The following is a 20,640-nucleotide window of genomic DNA, read 5'->3' as shown; positions in this document are numbered from 1 at the left end:
ATTTCAGGAATAAGTGTGCTACTCGATTTGGAGAAAAGAGAGCTAATGCTGATAAATAATAAGTAGATGACTTGTAAAACGATTCTTAATCGCTTCCACCTTCCATATCAAAGATCAACCCATTCATCTCTAATTTAGTAAATAGATGAACAAAGATATCATATCCTGCACAGCCAATGAACACGGTTTAAACACGATATATACAACAATGGTGGTCAAGGTACATATAGAGGATGTAACCCAGAAAGGCTACTTAGAAGATGCAAGGGCTCGGCATGCTTGATGCTTCCCTCTCAAATAAACAAGCATATTTAACATAAGTGAAAGGTGTCATAGTACAAGTCCCATCCCGTGGGAGTGATTATGGATCAACATGGCACGCCAGATCAGTCTTCGTCTTCATCGTCGTCATCATCTTCTTCATCGTCTTCCTGCAATTTGAAAATTCCAATTTATGTTAACATGAGCAGAGAAACCCCCGTGACGAAAGCAATCCCAATTAGTCAAGTATGAACAAGGGAGCAAAGGATTTCCAAATATAAGATGAACCTCATGAATCCCATTTTGACAATCTAGTAACAGTATATAGTAGGACTGTAGGAGCAATTAATGTTTTTTTTTTCCCGATTAAAAGTAGGAGCAATTCATTTTTGTTCAGGTAAAAACTGTACCTATCTGACTCAGTGCAACATGAACTACTGGTTCACAACAGAAATTGCAGTTGATTTTACACGTCATTTTTATAATAAAATGCTTGAACTTTCTGATATTATAAGATCTTGATAGCACCAGATGAAAGATCAGAACGCATGCAAGATATGAAAGTATCAAAGACTGAACAAAGCAAGCAATAGCACAGCGCAGCCATGCAAGGATTCATATATAGCTTCGAAGATTACCTCAGCACTCTCTTCTTCAACAACCTTCGCAATGGGTTTTGACTTTTCAGCAACTTCTTCCTCGTCATCCTCCGTCTCATCCTGATAGAAGACGTGACAGTCAGAAACTAAAGATTGAGAAAGGATGAAGGGTTTGTTTCTATTAACGTGCAAGTCCATTTATACCTCTTTGTTGTTGTAAGCTTTCATAAGTTTTTCATACTCCGTTTTCCTTTTTGCTGCTTTAGCTTCATATGGAGCTTTCTCCTACCAATGCCGGCCCAGTAAAATAGAAATTAGACAATAAATGCAAGGGACCAAGCAATTGTGACCTGGACTGCATCTACACAAAGAGAATTAAGCTCACAGAAACTAAGAACTTATATATCCTTTCCTCACCGACCATTTTAATATTGTGCTAAATTACCAACTTTGGTACACAATCGAAGATGAAAATTCACCATTTGACACTTCTGCCCTTTAAGTTCATCAGGCAGGCAACAACTACGAAGCCATTTACCCGAATGACAATGGCTATGACACGCAACAAATTTCCATAGCCATCAAATTGCTTTGTGCATAGCTAGGTCCAGTGAGAGCACATCATATCATCCTCCATACATCCCAATACTGTTACTTTCAGAGGATAATACAGTATACCTATACAGTATAGACTTACCGCAGGTGACATAGATTTCCACTTTTCTCCACCAGCTTTCCCCACCTTCATTCAAGCATCCAGTAATCTCATCAATATCCAACTAAAGATTAAATACGTACCAAACTAAAAAAAAACAACACTCTCTACTAAATGAAACATAAAGTATGGTAGCTACTTACAGCTGACACAGCTTTCACATTCGGATGCTCTTTCTTGTAAACCATCCTGAACTCTTCTCTACATTAATTAATTAAAAAACAACTTATTAAAGATTCATTTAAAAGTCTTAACATGTTTCCCTCGCCCATCTCATATAAAGAGAGTACTTACAGAAAAACAAAGAAAGCGCTCGCAGGTCTCTTTGGTTTATTGGGGTCCTTCTTGCCCAATTTTGCGTTCTTCGCAAGTTTTCGGCGGCTCTTGTCAGCCTCAATCGCCGCCTTTCGTTTTCCCACCTTTCTGAATTGAAGAAAATTAAACATAAACATAATATTACGTTTCAAGGAAAGCTATTTAAGACTCACATCTGACACTGCCTCACTAATTATTAATCTAAAGTTTCACTCGAGAAAGTCGTTCATATAGAGAATTTCGATCAAAGAAAATTACACGTCCTCAACAGGCTTTAATACTTCTTTCTTGTCCTTCTTCACAGGTCCTTTGCCCTTGGAAGCCTTCATTCTCAACAGACTGATTTCTGGAAAACATACAATTCGATTAAAACACCACTGCCAAGTCCAACGGAAAGAAAACAGATATGGTAGTAACAATGGATGAAACCTGTGCACATGACATTTTGGATGGAATAATAGATGACGTCCAAAAAAGTTGTCGTACGCCCTACATTGGACTATTTCAAAAAAAAGGGAAATGATTTTCACAATCCATTTCTCCCCCTACAAACTCTTCTTTATGTTTTGGCCATGGGGTGTGTGAAAATCATTTCCCTTGAAGAAGTACAGAATTGGCCAAAACGAAGTTCAAGCCCTAATTTAACGCTAGGGTGAAAATTCAGGCCGCAAAACGGGCATATTACCCTAAAAAAAATACTAATTATGGATAATAATCAAGGAGCTGCTATTTGCCCTTGTAAAATACCATTAAGCACTACAACCTAGTGCACAGAAAATACAGAGGGAAGGAGTGCAAATGATATTTTTGAGGTGCTAAAAACACTTCTCTTTAATCAAACTACTAATCCTTACCTTAATTATGACTTTTCATCAAGTTATTAAAAAATTTCCTTTTTCTTTTGAGGATGTTCTTCGAGTTATCAAAAGTTATAATACCATGCTGTATTAACATTAAATTCTAACCCTAATAAAACCATTGCTGAATCTGAGAAGTCAAACCATTCAGTTCAAGTTTCCAGGAAATTTAAGCAAGTTATACTACTGGCAGAAGAGTAAAAATTTCTATATTTTCTCAGCAGCTAAGCAGAATTGTCAATACCAAATCAAAGAAATAAAACAGCTACGAAGAAAAATAGAATGATCACCAACCCAGATGGTTGAAATTGTTAACAGGCAAGTGAATTATGCAAACAAATGATCAGCAGACTAAAAATATGAGCAAAAATAATAAAAATTTATAAATTAATCTGAGAGAAAAGTAAAAGAATATGGAAGAATCGCATACCTCTTGGTTTTGGAGAGAAGGGAACGCAACAGGGGAAAGGAGAGGGGGGGAGAGAAAGAGAGAGAGAGAGAGTAGTGTGACTAAAGCAAGTTCAAGCTAAGAAATCCAAAGACAAAAAAAGTAGAGAGATATTTGTGGGAAGTCATCAGGTCCATCGAGAGGGAGAGATGCCAAGAAGATATGTCTGTGAACTCTAGCAGCTGACACGTCTGTGGAACCACTAAGCTAGTTGACTATTTAATTTCCATTTTTCTTTTTTTTTGGTGAACTTTTATTTTATTTTTTTTTTTTTGGGCTCTGGTCATGCTACATGTATACTAATACATACAAGATAATTGATGGGTTTTGATTGGATAGCATCAAAAAACACGTGTCACAATATTAGTAACAAGACACATAAAAAGGAGACAGCAAACCTAAAGCTGGTGGAGGATGATACTCTACTCTTCTATTCTGATCCTTTCATTCTCACATCTCATACATTACTTTTTATCTTATTATCTTTATAAAAAAAAATATATAAAATATTGATGTAACTTAATCGTGATCGTTCAAATAAGAGAACATTAAAAGATAAAAAGATTAAAATGGTAAAGAATCCTTCTCCAAAGCCGGTGCCATTTGGTATAGTGTAAGTACAACTCTAATATTTATTAGTATGTTGAATGGTTCATTTTATATGATTGTCATACACAAAAATTTCTTAATAATTAAATGGTGAGAGTTATTATGTCACTGTCTGTCTATTCGGAATGATGTATTCAAAGTGTACCCTAGAAGGCTAGAACACATCAATCCAATTTGGTTTTATGCAAAGCAATATTATATGTGTATAAAATAAAATATTTATTTTATCTAACATCATGAGTTATAGGTCTTTACCAGAGGAACGAGGATCCTCTCGTGATCTTTTTTGTGAAGATTTTAAATTTTTTTAATTATGTATGTTTATCGTACATTGTGTAATCAGTTTTTCGTCAAGTATTGTTTATATTCAATTTTAAATAAAAAATTTACAATAATTTCTAACCACATAATATACAATAAATAAATATGATTAGAAAATCATCAAAATCTTCGTAAAGAAGATTCGAAGAGAATCCACATTCTGGAATTTCTCTTCTATTTCTTATTTTTATATTATGCAACAACAACTGAATCAAACTTAAAATCTTAATATATAAATAAATATTTACGAACTCTTACATAGTTCCTTTCGAAATAGATGAATGCATGGAAAGTTTTGTCCATCTGTCATTGGACTTTCATGGCCTAAAGTCGGATTCGGACCTGATTTTGGGAGTTGGGATCATACATGGGTGGTTGCCAACTTTCAAGGCCTTTATTTTATTGGGCTTTGGCTTCATTATTTGAGAAAATAATGAGTTTAAGAATTAAGATGCACTCTTAGCACAATTACAATGAATTTAAGAAGCATATTGCTCCCTTGTTCTTCTTCTTCTTCATCTTCAAAAATAAATAAATAAATAAATAAAAAGCACATTGCTCCCATTTATTGGAGAAAATATATGGTAATGGTGAAATATTATGAGGTGTTATTCATTTATGTATTATAATATACGTGAATAATGTAATTAATATGTCATTTACTTAAAGTTAGTACTAGTAAAAAAATTTACGTGTTATATAATATAAGTAAATTGATAATATCACGTGATGATGTGACAGTTACATTAAAGAATTTTTCTGTTTTTTGAGCTACTATGAAGAGACCTTACTCTAACTAGCTATGTTACCACCTCCAAATGTTTATATTGAACCACATATTGAGACATCTGTATATTATAGGTTCATAGTGTAACATGACATGTGAAATCCCGTTTTCGGATTTCACTATTATAATCTACATATTTGTATTATCGAGATTTTATATTATTTTTCGAGAATTTATATTAGTTTATTTGAAATTAGATTTCAATTAAACTAGTTACGAAGAGTGAAGTTTGGAAAATTATTATTTACTCGTTGACCTTTTGAGGTCACAAGTAACGCTTTCGAATAGGTCTCGAAGCCACGAGCGCATAGGCGAAAGCCGTTTCAGAGTCCGAATTATAACGGTGTAGTTACAGACGTTTTAAGTTGTGAAACTATAGATTGTGATAATTATTTTAATTTCCACTTAGAGATAAAAAGGCCCAAACACTTTTGGGATTAAAGGACCGGCCATCTTAAGTGGAAAAGGGGACCAATGAAAAAGGGGAGAAAGGAGAGGAGCTGCCAATCAGAATGAGGTAAGGAGGGAAAAGAAGGGGGATGAATCGGAGAAGGGTGCGGACGAGTGCAGGGGGGCCTGCGGTCTTCTACTCTCTTCCTATTTTCCTACCTAAACTCAACTTCTCCAACCACTATCATTTTCGATCTGATAGTGGTACCCCCATCATTTATCAAGTCTCAGCCTTGGGTATTTGGTTTCAAAGAGAAACCAAACGAGTTCTTGATTCAACTTCAACAGCATGGTATCTATAGTTTCTAGCTTTCGGAGTTCAGATTATTCGGATAAGGTTTTCCACTTTGGTTTCTTGTCATTGGATTTGGATTGCTTTGGTTCTGTTATTTTGATTTTTTTTTCAATGAGTTTTGTTATTTCAAATAGGCATGCTTCAATATGGATGAGAGGTAGTTTTTGAATTAAAGAACTAGAATTCCCATAATTAAAGATTGGAAAGCGTATTTCTTGAAATACTATATATCTGCAGAATTAGGATTATTAATTTACTGTGAGAACATACATTTGGTTGAAATGCTTTGGTTGATTATTGTGCTGTCATGGGGAGATTAGTGAAGCAACAAGGGAGGTGCTCTCTATTTAGTTGTCACCAGATCACAATGTCTCTATAGATTATAGAATTTGTGAGACATGAGCTGCAGTCTTTGCACCATGATGATGCACATATGGTAGTATTGAATTAACTCTTTTACACTATTGGGAAGTGGTTATTGATATTATCTCCTTGGAGTAAGACCTCGTCAAATAACTTCTTTACTTTCTTTGCACTGAGCTGTAAATACTTGTGTTATGTGGTAATCTAATAGTACATTAGTGCATGTTGGAAAGTCCCTTACAGCTTTAGTTTAACTATACTTCTACATTTCCAACCCTCAAAGATGTATATTGGTCTTGATTATGTTTTCCGAATGCCTTCAACTGTGGTACGTTAGCTAGCTATTCTACAAGTCATGTGGGATTAAAAGTGGGATCAAGTTTTATTCTCATGCTCCTTCCAAGGTTGTCTTGCTTTCCTGTAATTGCTATGCAAGAATGTGCTACAAATAATATGGATTTTTTTTTTTTTATGATCTAGTTGCTATTAATGAAGTCCAAACATTTATGTTTAAGAAAAATGTTGTGTAGGTGGCATGGTTTCATATCTCAGTGATAGCTCCGATGGATCATTGCTCATATCATGATAAATATTGTTCCACAAAGGAACAAGATGTGTGATTACCAATAGGTGGCATTTTACCATTTATGAAGACAAACTTCGTGCACAACAATTGGTTATTTCTAGTTTTGCAATGTTACATAGTAGATGGTTTGATTTGATATAGGTTTATCATTTCTGTGAGTGATTTTAATATAAGTGATATTGGTGATTATTCTATTTTCGTAATTATTATCCTATGTGGATATGATTTGGTTTTATGAATATGTTTCTATTGAATTGTTATTTCCAATACTGAGACATTGATTTAAGTTTATGAAATGAGATCTGACATGTATATATTGAAATATGGTTTGATTGGTTTGCTTAGCATGTTGTGATGAAATGTGAGGACTAGTGGTAGACCGTTAACCCATGGTGATGGGGATTTGTTGCTTCGATATGGTTTTTATCTTCTGTTTCGTTGATTCGTTCTAAATTTAGTATTTGTGCCTTATTTCCCTTGGTTGAACTTTTGTAAATTAAGTAACTTGTGCTTGTCTCATTTCTTTGAGCCGTTGTATATATGGTTGTTGGCCCTCCGCAATTCCGTTGAGTGATGGTCCGGAATCGTATCCACTCAGATTCCGTTGAGAGATCCGCAATTCCGTTGAGTGATGGTCCGGAATCATATCCACTCGGATTCCGTTGAGAGATGGTTTGGAATCCCTCATACTCCCTGATTCCGTTGAGTGATGGTCCGGGATCGTATCCACCTTGGGTTTCATTGACTTTGGATTGAGATAGCTTCAAAGATGTAGTCTTCGGCCGAACTGCGTCCTTCTAGCCCTAGTTTTTAATGTACATATGAACAATGGATTTTGAGAATCTTGTGCTTTGAATTAGAAAAGTCAGTTGGATGTGTGGGTGACTCCTTCGAAGTTGTCAGTGACTTGATTATGATTTCATAAAGCATGATTCTATATTTGATGTTTATAGATTGTGATCGATGACACTAATTTTACATGCAAGAAACCGATTGATAGTTTTGGATTTCGTTGAGTGGTCCGAATCCCTACTCTTGCTCATTTCCATAAGTTAGACTTGTACCCTGGATTCGAGTGAATGGGAATTACTCACAATAAATCTTGTGAATATAAATTAGAATTATCAAGTTATTACTTGAAATCCAGGCAGGGAATCATATAGAAGTCCTTTATTAATTATGAGCATTGAGATGTGATTTGATTGGCTGATTAACATAATTAAATGTTAATATTGTGCCTCCTTGATATCATGAAATGGGTTACTTGAGATGATTGTGGAAGGATGTTGAATATGATTGTTATTAAAAGGATTAGATCTGTGATCAAGGCGACTAGAGGATACTATTGTGCTTTATTGATTCTTTGATATATTACATGATATGAATGGCAATTTTATGTTAAAACATAATGATTTATATGATGGATGAAATAGAAACCTTAACTGTCTTGCGGGTTGTTGTGTAGTTTGAATCGAATAATTCATGCTTGTCAAGTCCAAATGTTTGATTAAGGAATGTTATGCATTTTGGCTTTAAATAGACTGTTATATGTCGAGTTATAGCAATGGTGAACTACGAATGGTTTGATCCCTAATAAGGGTACGTAGGCAGTCTAACGAGGAGGTTAGATGCAGCCATAAAGTATACAAAAAAATTACTATGAGTTTTGATTCTCGAGTTGTGATTTGTCATATCCCGGAGATGGGTATGTTAGATATACGAGTATTTGGTAACGTCGCATGTCGATCCGGGACGTATGTCGAGATCGGAGCGTAACATGACAATTCTATGATAAAACTATACATTGTGTGGGGTAAAATACATGTGCATATTCATATTGAGATCATTTCCGAATCTCACACTCTAGAGCTTACAAATCGAGAAATTTAGACCGTTCATTTTATATTATGCTGTTCAGATCTCTCAATCTGTGAACTCCGAAGTATGAGATCCAGAAAGAATTGCAATCCCTTTTATGAGGACTGAGACTGATGATGAAGGCATTACCCCACACCTACATACATTACATAGTACATACATATCCAAAAGATAAGGCTTTGCCAAAAGGTAAGGCCTAAAATTAAACATTCACGTTTCACACACATCCTTCACAAATTTCTCACTATTTTTACACTATTTAGCTCTCCAATTACAGTCCCACCCCCACCACCCCACTCTCCTCCACTTTTGAGACAATGGCTGCCGCCACAGCCGCCGTTACCTCCCACTTCTTTGGATCCCAACTCCGAACCCCAGATCCCAGTTTCGGACGCTTCCAAGCCCGCCTTGGCGGCTTCGGAGGCTTCAGCTTCGGCACCAAGAAGTCGCCACCACCTGCACCGCCAAAGCAAAAGCAAAAAAAGTTTGATGACGGCGAACGACTGGTATGGTTTCCGGGTGTTGAACCGCCAGAGTGGCTTGACGGCTCTCTGCCCGGGGACCGCGGGTTCGACCCCTTTGGGTTGGGGAAGCCCGCCGAGTACTTGCAATTCGATTACGACGGGCTCGACCAGAACCTGGCCAAGAATGTGGCGGGTGACATCATCGGGACAAGGATCGAGACCGTGGAGGTGAATCCGACGCCTTTTCAGCCGTACACGGAGGTTTTTGGGCTGCAGAGGTTCAGGGAGTGCGAGCTGATTCACGGGAGGTGGGCCATGCTGGGAGCGCTTGGTGCTCTTGCCGTTGAGGGACTCACCGGTGTTGCATGGCAAGACGCTGGAAAGGTTAATTAATTAATCTAAAATACATCGTATATGTGCATCACATGCTGAATTAAGTTTCATTTATTTGATTATTCCAAATTTGTTTTAGTTTTAGGATTCTGATGAAAATGTTTAGCTAGTGCGATGGATCTCAGTTGCCTGCTTAATACATGTACACTGTATGTAAATCTTAGAGTTTATACGTACAAAAAAATTATCAAGAACTTAAGAAATGAAAAAACACCAAAGTTCAAATCTTTCATCAATGTTGATAACAGATAAAATAATCTAATGTAATTTATTTGATTTTTTTCATCAACTATAGAGTCAAAATTAACGAATTTTTCAGCTATATAAAGATATTTAATATGCGCATATACCTTTTTGTTAGTGGGCTTTTAGTATAAAATACTTTCAATAATATACGAATGAATTGTTAATTACAAAATTAAGAAAAATAAAATACAATGTATTAGTGGATGGTTCCACTCCTAACAAATATTGAGGTTTTTTTTAATAAAACCAATATTTTGCAATAAATGGTTAAATTTGAACAATATTGATGTGGCAGTGGCCGAACTTTTTGAATATGTGACAAAAAGAAATATAAAGATAACTTTTGTCTTTGTTGATTAAAAATCGTATTTTAATAAACATATCTTCTATTTTATACATAGATTCTAGATATAAAACATTCAAGAGAGGATAAGGTCCATAATGATGTGCATGTGCCCATTGAAGCTTTTTCTTCTTATTTGTCCTGGAAATGCATTTTTTTAATTTGTATTTATGACATATAGGCCGTATCTCGTATTTTGTAATTATTATATAAGGAGCTGAGTATATACATATATCTGGCACAGCGTTTTCGTCGTCGTGTCTTACTATAATCCATGCAAAAAACATATGATGGTCCTAACTCTAAAGGTAAGGTCCTTATTGACGATGAATGTGATGATAGTACTGAAAATGATAGCCACACCATTCCAAATTCCAAGTTTGTTCTATACATCTCACACATTAATTTACTTAACCTATTAGTGCTCATGATAATCCGAAAAAGTTTGCCCCACAGCTGGAGATTTATCTTCTTATGTTTACAACACTCATCATGTAATTTAACGTTACTGTAAATTGTTAACTTGGCGACTAATTTTCTTTTGACTGATTCAACAGGTTGAGTTGATCGAAGGATCGTCCTACCTTGGCCTTCCACTTCCCTTCTCCATCACCACATTGATATGGATCGAGGTGTTGGTGATTGGCTACATTGAGTTCCAGAGGAATGCCGAGCTTGACCCGGAGAAGAGGTTGTACCCTGGTGGCAAGTTCTTCGACCCGTTGGGTTTGGCCTCCGACCCCGATGAATTTGAAAGGCTTCAACTGGCTGAGATCAAGCATGCCCGTCTTGCCATGGTCGTCTTCCTCATTTTTGGAATCCAAGCTGCTGTCACAGGAAAGGGACCTATCAGTTTTCTTCTTACCTTTAACAAATAAGATAATTAAAAGAAAAGAAATCAAGCTTAATTGTATCAGTCTATTCCTCTCTCTAGCCAAAGAGTCCAAGACTAAGATTAAGAGTACCCTTATCACCTATATACGTGGCCTTCCTTAGCTCTTTATCATATATTTAATTGCTATATTTATGCGAATTATGATGTGATTTTGTACGCTTATAAACTCATAATGCTTTGATTTTACAAATGTATAATTGTGGAGAAAAAACAGATAATCAGATTGTCATTTATCACAAACGTCATTATGAACAATTTATCAATAAGAAAAAAAATAAAAGATGAAGAAGAAACGCTTGACATGTTAGGTGTAACCAACTTGTCTTCTTGTATCAAAGTTCGTCTGAATTCACCTTCTAATTAGTTTTGAATATCGTTTGAACAAAAAAAAAATGGTTTGGCATATGTGTGGTAAAAGTTTGTAACATACTAACATATGTGAAACTATTAATTTTTTAACGTGTAATTTTTTTATTAAGACTGTAACTTCGCATTGTTTACCCTAAAATAAGGGCCAAACGTATCGATGAGCATATTTTGGACAATGTGTAGGAGGAGGTGTGGACTTTTATTAGGTTCAAGAACTAGGGGACTTTATTTTATGTTCAAATTAAGACTTTGTGGAGTTGTAGGTTCAACTTCAAGGACCTATTTTAGCCTCTTTGGATCACCTTATCTCCGATCATTGGCACAGTGTATTCACATATGTGATGTAAATAAATCAATTATTTAATATTTGATGTGTTTCGTTAAAACTTCCTTATATTAAACCTTGCCTTGCAAATTCAGTGGGCACGAGCAGTCTTAGCTGCCTAAAACATCTTATCATCACAGAGTGTCTTGCATAATCACATCCCACCCACCGAGTAAGGATTCTCACCGGATGGATTACGAGAATCTTCAAATTACATATGTTCATCGTATATCGTGTAATCAGAAATTTTTATAAATTTTTTTATTTAAAATTGAATATAAATAGTACCTGATAAAAATTAGTAGCACAATACGATAAACAAATATGATTGGAGAATCCTAAAATCCTCACAAAAAGAATCCGACGAGGATCTCTTTTGCCACCCACCCTCTCTTGATCTCCAATAATAGCTGATAAATTTAATTGACCCCAAAAGAAAATTGATGATGTGTAGTTCAAGAGTAAGCTAAATAAATAAAGCGAATTGTTATTGGCATTTCAAAATTCTCATTTTACACTCTAAACTTCCTATAATTATAAAGAAAAATATACTTATGAAGAGTGTAGAATGAGATTCATCAAGTGCTAATAACAATTTTTTAAATAAAACTACCTAATAGATATTTTCACAAATATATGCTGCCCCTAGGGTAGCTGGGGACTTGGATCCTCTCCTGAGCTAGCCTTAACGGAGCCTAGGGATCAATTGCTCCCAGCCTTTCAATCTGATCCTGCGGCCAAGAAGCTTTCAAATTATTTCACGCAACCCAAAGCAATTTTGTTTGCCTTTTACCATTCCCGCTCTTAATCCACCTCCCCTTCTTCTCCGTGTCTCCCCCTAATCTCCAGCTCTCTACAAAATTCCCGCTCCCCTAATCTGCAGCTTCGTTCCTCCAAAAAAAAAATCCAATTCTTGCATGCAATCTGGTGGCGGAGGAGGAGGCGGGCCCGGCTGGCCGTGCCAGATCGACGTCATCGTCCTCGACGCCGCAACAGGGTTTTGATTCGGTGCAGCATCAACAACATCAACAACAGCAACAACAACAACAGCAGCAATTGGGGTCTAGATAGGTAATGATTGATATGTGTGGCTGGAAATTTTGTTTTTTTTTTTGTGAGAATTTAGTTGAATTGGAATGTGGGTTTTGGAATTTGGAATCAGATCCTCTCCTGATCTCCAGCTTTATTGGATTTAGGGTCTGTAGCTCTTTCTTCAAGTAGAGGAACTTATGGAATTTGTTTCAATTAGGGAGTAAAAGTTAGGGAAAAAGTCGAAAACAATCGAAACTTGTTACATGTATTTGATGCAGAAGTGGATTTTTTCTGAAGTTTTTTGGAAATTTGTGTTTTGATTTCAGTTAGAGGCATAATTTGTAGAAAAGATGGCTATGGTTGATGAAACCTTGTACCGATCGCCGTTTTAATCAATGAGCTGAAGAACGAAGACATAAAGCTCCGTTTGAACTCAATCCGGAGGATTTCCACGATTGCCCGTGCACTGGGAGAAGAGAGGACCAAGAAGGAACTGATTCCTTTCCTCAGCGAGAACAACGATGATGATGATGAAGTGCTGCTGGCAATGGCGGAAGAGTTGGGGGTGTTTATCCCTTATGTGGGTGGTGTGGATCATGCCAACGTTCTGGGTTGAATATTTCATTCCTTTGGTTAAGGTTAGATGATTTGATCCTCTTCCATTATTTACTTGTAGTTGTTTGCCTTCTCATTACGCTTTCACTCTGGACACATGATCTTGTGGTTTGACATGGCGGATTGGGTTGTAGAGTGTATATAAAATGCCATGGTAGTAGATTCACAATTCAAAAGTTTCGTTTTCTCTTTTATTTTCTTTCGAGTTCATAAAATGTAATTATTCACAAAATCCACTAGAACTTATATTTTGTTCACGTTATCCCTATGACAATGCTCTACCTCAGTGTATTGGAATGACTTATCTATATTTCTCTTCATACATTATTTTGAATACAGAGACTTGCTACCGGAGGGTGGTTTACAGCCCGAGTTTCATCCTGCAGTTTGTTTCATATTGCTTACCCTAGTTCATGATGCAAACTTGTTCTTTGGACCAAGATAAGTCTTGGCGTATTCGGTACATGGCTGCGAATCAATTATACGAGCTGTGTGAAGCTGTTGGTCCAGAAGCTACAAGGTAGTCAGTTTATTTTGTGGCTTGGCTTTTATTGTGAATACTGTATTACTTGGATTAGGATGTTGTAATTATGTAAATGTGAATCGATTGTCCGATCTCTCTCTCTACCTACTTTGTTGAGTTCTAAATTAATTGATAAGTGTGGTGATGTTGATATATATTACGTCGGACCTGGTGCCTGCATATGTTCGGCTTCAACGGGATAATGAGGCTTGTCTGAATAGACATAACTCTAAGGAAATACACATGTGATATATTTTCACTTCAAGAAGTAAAAGATAAACGTTACGTAGACATTTACATAACAAGTTATGGTTTACAGAAAACCTCTAGCTTTACATGCCCTAACTCATGCATTCTCTAGTGAGTCCCTAATACATTTGGATTTCTTAGTTCACTAAACTAACCCAAAAAACAACAGCTACACATCAGGAAATCCAATGATGACCAAAAAACAACAGCTACACATCTCTTCTCCCAGTGTAAGGGCAATCGTGGAAATCCTCCAGATTGAATTCAAACGGAGAGCTTCATGTCTTCGTTCTTCAGCTCATCGATTCAAACGGCGATTAGGTACAAGGTTTCATCAACCATAGCTATCTTTTCTACAAATTATGCCTCTAACTGAAATTAAAACACAAATTTCCAAAAACTTCAAAAAAAATTCACTTGTGCATCAAGTACATGTAACAATTTTTTATTGTTTTCAACTTTTCCCCTAACTTTTACTCCCTAATTGAAACAAATTCCATAAATTCCTCTACTTGAAGAAAGAGCTACGGACCCTAAATTCAATAAAGCTGGAGATCATGAGAGGATCTGATTCCAAATTCCAAAACCCACATTCCAATTCAACTAAATTCTCACAAAAAAACCAAATTTCCAGCCACAACTATCAATCATTACCTGTCTAGACAATTGCTGCTGCTGATGTTGATGCTGCACCGAATCAAAACCCAGTTGCGGCGTCAACACGGCTGAAGACGATGAAGAAGGCGAAGCAGCCGATGATGTCGATCCGGCACGGCTAGCTGGGCCCACACCCCGGCCAGGGCCGCTTCCTTCTCCGTCACCAGATTGCATGCAGCAATTGGATTTTTTTTTTTTTTTTTGGAGCAAGGAAGCTGGAGATCACGGGAGCTTTTTGTAGAAAGCTGGAGACTAGGGGGAGAGATGAGAGACAAGTGGATTATGAGCGGGAATGGTAAAAGGCAAACAAAATTGCCTTGGGTTGCGTGAAACAATTTGAAAGCTTCTTGGCCGCATGATCAAATTGAAGGGCTGTTATCAATTGATCCCTAGGCTCCGTTGGGGCTAGCTCAGGAGAGGATCTAAGTCAGATAGCTGGAATAGGCGGCGGCTTAGGAATCCATTGTGGAAGGGCTCCAATATTTTTATATTTTATATACAATTTTTTTTAAATTATTATTATTATTAAGGGAAGGAGAGTATTCGAACTATAATAATAAATTAACGAATGGGGAATTTTGAACCTGGAATATATGGGTGGAAACCTAACACTCTATATACTAGGATATTGAACCACATACATATTATATATCTCTACTAATTAATAAAACACTCATTGTCAACCAAAATCCTATGAAATTACGGATTTAACCTTCTAATTAAAACATAATATGAATAAGAAATATGGGGCAGAAATGTAATTTCACACAACCAAATTTTTCTTTTTTTTTTGTTTTCAAAACCTCATATACATGTAATCCTAACATATCTCTAATTATAAAAAAATAAAAAATAAAAAATAAAATCTCACTGCCACATTCTCTATTACTCTCTTCCTCTTTTCCTCTCTCCTTCTATTTCAAAAACAAAACAAAAAAAAAAATATTCTCACACACGTTGTGTGTGCGTGCTCATATACTAGTATATTATTAGGAAAAGGATCTACCCGTGATCGTGACCATTCATTGTGTATCGTACGGTCAGTTTTCGTTAGGTATTATTTATATTTAATTTTAAATTTTAAAATATTTTTTGACCACACAATATACGATGAATGGTCACAATCACGGGATCCTGGGGATCCTCAAGAAAAGGATCCGGCAAGGATCCTTTTCCATATTATTAATATTACAAACCTTGTGTCTGTTAAAATAAGAAGTTTAGAAACTTTGAGTCTTTGTGGCTGAGTGGCTGACCCCAACATTTGTAAGATATAATTGTTTTATATATTAATAGAATGAAAAACGGCAGACCTATTTTGTACATGAAGAGTGAAATGTCTAGCAACTCAAACATGTTCTTATTGTCTTGAAAAACAAATCTATTTACTTCTTTTTTCGCACTCCCTAGATTGCTATACACCAAACCCTAAATGGCTGAACCCTTTGGATGGGTTAGCTATTCTATCAATTGAAAACATATTGGTTGAAAAATTAGATTATGTCAACTTAATTAGTATATTTGTGTTTAAAGACGCCAGACGTGTGATATTCAAGTAATGTTTGTATATCTTTATTCTTTTGATATTGATTTTTAATGATATTTTGTCACATCCCGGCTCGGGACGGATCACTTCCCGGGCCCGCTCCACCACCGTAGCACGATATTGTCCGCTTTGGGCTTACCATTCCCTCACGGTTTTGTTTTTGGGAACTCACGAGCAACTTCCCAGTGGGTCACCCATCATGGGATTGCTCTGGCCCCCTACTCGCTTAACTTCGGAGTTCCTACGGAACCCGAAGCCAGTGAGCTCCCAAAAGGCCTCGTGCTAGGTAGGGATGGGAATATACATTTAAGGATCACTTCCCTAGGCGATGTGGGATGTCACAATCCACCCCCCTTAGGGGCCCGACGTCCTCGTCGGCACATACGCGACCAGGGTTAGGCTCTGATACCAAATTGTCACATCCCGGCCCGGGACGGATCACTTCCCGGGCCCGCTCCACCACCGTAGCACGATATTGTCCGCTTTGGGCTTACCATTCCCTCACGGTTTTGTTTTTGGGAACTCACGAGCAACTTCCCAGTGGGTCACCCATCATGGGATTGCTCTGGCCATTCCCTACGGTGGTGGAGTCGGGCCCGGGAAGTGGTCCCCCCCGGGCCGGGATGTGATATATTTGATATAGAAATATATTTTTTCATGTATTTAGCAAATTCCTTTTTATACATATCAATGTACAAAGGCTCGGGAGTCAGAAAACTTTAAGGCTCGGGAGTCAGAAAACTTTAAGGCTCTGCTTCCAAGACTTGCTTAAGACCCTAAATTCTCAAAGTCTGCCTTAAGTAATCATGTGTCAAATCCCTTTCAGGTAATGGGTATAGCATACCAATTTGAAATTATCAAGTTCTAAATGGCCTATGAGAGCTTGCAATACGTTTCTATTTTATACCTAACCTTCATATAAATATATAAATAGATCAGAAGTTCATATGTTATCAACAGTAATTGTTAATATAAGAATACCAAAGAAGTTGAAACTTTGCCATCAAAATTTAGTAACATATGGGGAAACATGGTAGGTAGATGTACAGAGTGATATTTTATGAACCTTTCTAAACTCACATTACAACCATACAGTTAATACCATCATCTTTGAGCTTCTTTTTTTGGTGAACATCTTTGAGCTTCTTTTATGATATTCATGTTGGAGGCCCTTTTTCCTAAACTGTTTCTTTCGATGTTTTATAATATTGGCTTGAGAATTGATGTTAAAGTGTGAAGTGACAGAGAGTTCCGTTTTGAAGAGTTTCCTTAATATCAATGTTTTATAATGTAGAGACGAGAATTGATATTAAAGTGTGATGTGATAGAGAGTTTATGAAGAATTCCATTGAGTCTCTTAACAATTCTCATAATGAAAACATACAATATATGTAACTTTTAATTGTAATTAAGTTCGTTAAATCAATGTGTCTAGTATATGAAGGTTGTGATCCAATCGATCAAAATCCTTAACTTCTAATTTTACACTAAGACATTCCCAACAAAAACCATATACAAAATGTCTTATTCTCTTCTTGCATTTAAACTCGAATTCTCCTGTGGTCTTGAAATGAAAACCATACATTATACCTGCGAAGTTTGAATTCTGAATAAGTAGAAAACACGACAGAGATTATTGCAAAAACCAACCTTAAATGTTTTGTTAACCGTAGAGTTCACGTTGTCAGGTTCCACTGTGACACAAGTGATAAAATTGTGAAATGTGATAGTTCCTTTCCGTCCACATTTCTTGCAACTACAGAGACTTGACCAGACGGACACCAGGTAAAGGTCAAAAATATTCAGCCAGAAATTCTCTCTCTTTCTTTTCAGGCATCTGCCCTTTTCTTTCTCAGTTGGGTATTCTTTTTCTCTCTCAGTCGATTCATTTCTTCAAAAATCAATCTTCTTCTGGTTTTTCTTCGATTTTAACGACGACCCTTTTCCTGGATCTTCGTCTTACTTCGGATTTGGGTGGCTAGAGGAATTTTCTGGGTGTGCGGTGGAGGCATGGGGAGGCTATTTGTGGTGAGTCTCGAGGGGAAGATCTACAGCTGCAGGCACTGCCGGACCCATCTTGCTCTTTGTGAGGACATAGTTTCCAGGGTTGTTAATTTGATCTTTTACAATCTTTTAATCAGCAACAATTTATTGCTTTTTTGTGATTTTCTGCTGAATTTTCCATCCGGTCTTGATTAATTTTTTTTTTTTTTTTTTTTTTTGGTTTTTGTTTTTTGTGTGTGAGATGATGTGCATGTTCTTTGACGGTGTAATTGGTCAACTCTATTACGTGGTCTGCTTTTGTGATTAATGTTACTAGCAGAAGATCTGGTTAAGTATGTCGTAGTTTCTTAGATAGTTTTTTGTGAGCTTGATTGACTATGATCTAGATAATAGAGGAATGTTCAGTAGGGCGTCTGTCCGTTGAAGTATATGGATTTGATGATAAGGGATGTTTTGGGAGGCATTTGGATCCTATATCATAAGGTGGAACTTGTATCCAGGACCAACATGATGCTGCATTTTATTGTTTCTCCTGAAGGCCGGGAGTGCCGGAAGAACTTGGTTCTAGTTTTTAGTGAAGGGGACAGCTAGAACTTAATTGAAACCTTATCCTCTTTTCTACTGAGAGAGGACATGGATTGGTGGTCTATGGTGTAGCTGTTAGAATTTTGGTTATCATGCTTTCATAGTTTTCATTGTTCATTGCTTTCAAATGCGCCTTTACGTCCATGTGCACAACTAGTTTTAGAAGCATTTGTCCGCGAATGAGTGCATTGGTATTGTCTCGAGTGATATAATGTAAGAGAACGTAATGCTCTAATTAGAATGAAATGAAAGATGGTTATAGTCTGTGCTGTCTTTAAAGTTTTGACGACAAGGTATGAAACAATGATGATTATTGAATAGTTCAGTATAACCAAGGCTTGTTCTGTTCTTCGTCGTTGTGATTGCCACTTATTTTCCCTTTTCATTTGGAGTCAAATAACTCATGATTGGTAATTTCAAATTTGAAAACAAGCGCGCTTTCTGACTACATGTTTGGCCTGTGTTTCATTCAGTCTTTCCACTGCAGGCACGGGAAGGCGTATCTCTTCAAGAAGGTGTAAGTTTTTCTTAATATTTGGACACCTTTACCATGTCTGATATGGGAGTTACAGACGAGATGTTGAAATAGTGAAAGACTATTCTGTTTGTTTTTACCCATGATCAAGAAACATTTATCGATTGCGTGTGTGCTTTATTGATCATACGACACTGGTCTATTTCCGTTTCAATGAAAATCTGCTTTCTTTTCTTGAATTTATATATAACGAGAGAATGGCCGCCAATAGCTTCCAGCGCTCAGTCTCTGAGTCATATTTTTCATTTGGTCATTCGAATTATGTCCCAACACAGCTGAAAGTACGGAATGTGGGGGGATAATGCAGTCTGAAATAGGATAATAAGTGCACATTTGCAAGCTCATTCAACGAAATTTGTCATTGAGCCGTATATGCTTGCAATTAGTTGGTTTTAGATATGTGATTCACATCTCCAATCATATTACAGAGTGAATGTATTTTCCGGAGAGTGTGAAGATAGATCGATGATTACTGGACTGCACACAGTTGCTGACATTTTCTGCGTCGGGTGTGGATCGATAGTGGGGTGGAAATATGTAAGATCATGAGCCATGATTAGAACTATCATGATTTATGCATTTCTTTTTCTACTGTTATTCGTTTTGATGGTTTCTTTTAGGAGACTGCCCACGATGAGACCCAGAAGTACAAGGAAGGAAAATCCGTACTTGAGCGGTCAGTAGACATGCGGAGAAAGAAAATTTAACATTCTAATCTAATCTGAGTTATGTGAAAATAAGCTTGTGAGCTTCATTCTTGAGCAGGGTGAAGGTGTTGGGTCCGGATGGAAACGATTATTGGGTCAGTCACGAAGCACAAGTCGGTAGCAGCGATGCAGATGATGCTTGATCGATGACCCGTTCATACTCAACTGTACATTCTTCAAATCTCATTGTTCTTCTTCAACTCGTGTGAATTAGAAGCTCGTAATTCCTGAATTTAGGCAACTATCTGAACTTACCTTCAATAACAGCGTCGTAAAACTTCTGATTGTGTTCGAATTTGATCTTCTTGTATGTAACCTCTCTTTAAATGCAATCTCTAGTTCAATAAAATTCTCACCTGCCCTCACCCTTGTGATTGATCGATGAGGGATTTGCTCGTCTAGCGTGTTTGTGATCGAGACATTCCTGGCAAACATCGATGGTGTATTTCTTTTTATCTATCCCTCTCAGTACGTTAAGACAGATTCTCTCGTGTTTTCAGTACGGGGCTGTATAAATCACGATTATCGTTGATTCTGTTCGAATTCCTAATTTGGTCATTTTCTCATCTTATTTTCTAAGGACTTTTGTAGTTGGCACATCAAGAAACAGAAGCAAAAATAAACCGACTCGAACATCTTCATTCGCCAAAATTAATCCGGACAATCCG

General features: G+C 36.8%; 3 protein-coding genes and 3 long non-coding RNA genes across 8 annotated transcripts; 4 read left to right on the top strand and 2 right to left on the bottom strand.

Annotated features, from left to right (window-relative positions):
• Nucleotides 1-177: 177 nt before the first annotated feature.
• Nucleotides 178-3,369, bottom strand: LOC103936670 (high mobility group B protein 1). The gene is made up of 8 exons (XM_009346519.3): nt 3,178-3,369; nt 2,149-2,236; nt 1,870-1,998; nt 1,719-1,776; nt 1,558-1,602; nt 1,065-1,145; nt 900-980; nt 178-431 (listed from the first exon to the last, which is right to left on the bottom strand). Exons 2-8 carry the CDS (start codon nt 2,217-2,219, stop codon nt 387-389), a joined length of 510 nt encoding a protein of 169 aa, XP_009344794.1. The 5' UTR covers nt 2,220-2,236; nt 3,178-3,369; the 3' UTR covers nt 178-386.
• Nucleotides 3,370-5,442: 2,073 nt separating this feature from the next.
• On the top strand, nt 5,443-6,800 carry LOC125480263. Its single transcript, XR_007260643.1, has 2 exons — nt 5,443-5,699; nt 6,551-6,800. It is a non-coding gene; the product is annotated as an uncharacterized LOC125480263 (long non-coding RNA).
• Nucleotides 6,801-8,673: 1,873 nt separating this feature from the next.
• LOC103937518 (chlorophyll a-b binding protein CP29.3, chloroplastic) lies at nt 8,674-11,015 on the top strand. Its single transcript, XM_048590869.1, has 2 exons — nt 8,674-9,332; nt 10,488-11,015. The coding sequence occupies exons 1-2, from the start codon at nt 8,802-8,804 to the stop codon at nt 10,806-10,808; spliced, it is 852 nt and encodes a 283-aa protein (XP_048446826.1). The 5' UTR covers nt 8,674-8,801; the 3' UTR covers nt 10,809-11,015.
• Nucleotides 11,016-12,168: 1,153 nt separating this feature from the next.
• LOC103936653 lies at nt 12,169-13,844 on the top strand. The gene is made up of 3 exons (XR_007260518.1): nt 12,169-12,590; nt 12,878-13,189; nt 13,506-13,844. It is a non-coding gene; the product is annotated as an uncharacterized LOC103936653 (long non-coding RNA).
• Nucleotides 13,845-13,958: 114 nt separating this feature from the next.
• On the bottom strand, nt 13,959-15,679 carry LOC103936664. The gene is made up of 2 exons (XR_665695.3): nt 14,593-15,679; nt 13,959-14,310 (listed from the first exon to the last, which is right to left on the bottom strand). It is a non-coding gene; the product is annotated as an uncharacterized LOC103936664 (long non-coding RNA).
• Nucleotides 15,680-17,728: 2,049 nt separating this feature from the next.
• LOC103936620 (protein yippee-like) lies at nt 17,729-20,337 on the top strand. Of its 3 annotated transcripts, none has more exons than XM_048590477.1 (6): nt 17,729-17,996; nt 18,124-18,247; nt 19,204-19,247; nt 19,694-19,802; nt 19,886-19,941; nt 20,031-20,337. In XM_048590477.1, exons 2-6 carry the CDS (start codon nt 18,152-18,154, stop codon nt 20,113-20,115), a joined length of 390 nt encoding a protein of 129 aa, XP_048446434.1. In that variant the 5' UTR covers nt 17,729-17,996; nt 18,124-18,151; the 3' UTR covers nt 20,116-20,337. The 3 variants fall into 3 exon arrangements, with proteins under 3 accessions (XP_048446434.1, XP_009344770.1, XP_009344761.1); XM_009346495.3 differs by having other exon boundaries at nt 17,731-17,926; XM_009346486.3 differs by having other exon boundaries at nt 17,733-17,926; nt 18,022-18,247.
• Nucleotides 20,338-20,640: the final 303 nt, after the last annotated feature.

Source organism: the organism of the source record quoted next, unplaced genomic scaffold, assembly GCF_019419815.1.
Source record: "Pyrus x bretschneideri cultivar Hongxiangsu unplaced genomic scaffold, Pyrus_bretschneideri_v1 Contig32, whole genome shotgun sequence".
Classification (NCBI taxonomy): Eukaryota; Viridiplantae; Streptophyta; class Magnoliopsida; order Rosales; family Rosaceae; genus Pyrus; species Pyrus x bretschneideri.
Note: the sequence above shows the minus strand (reverse complement) of the source record. Positions and strands in the feature narration are given on the sequence as shown.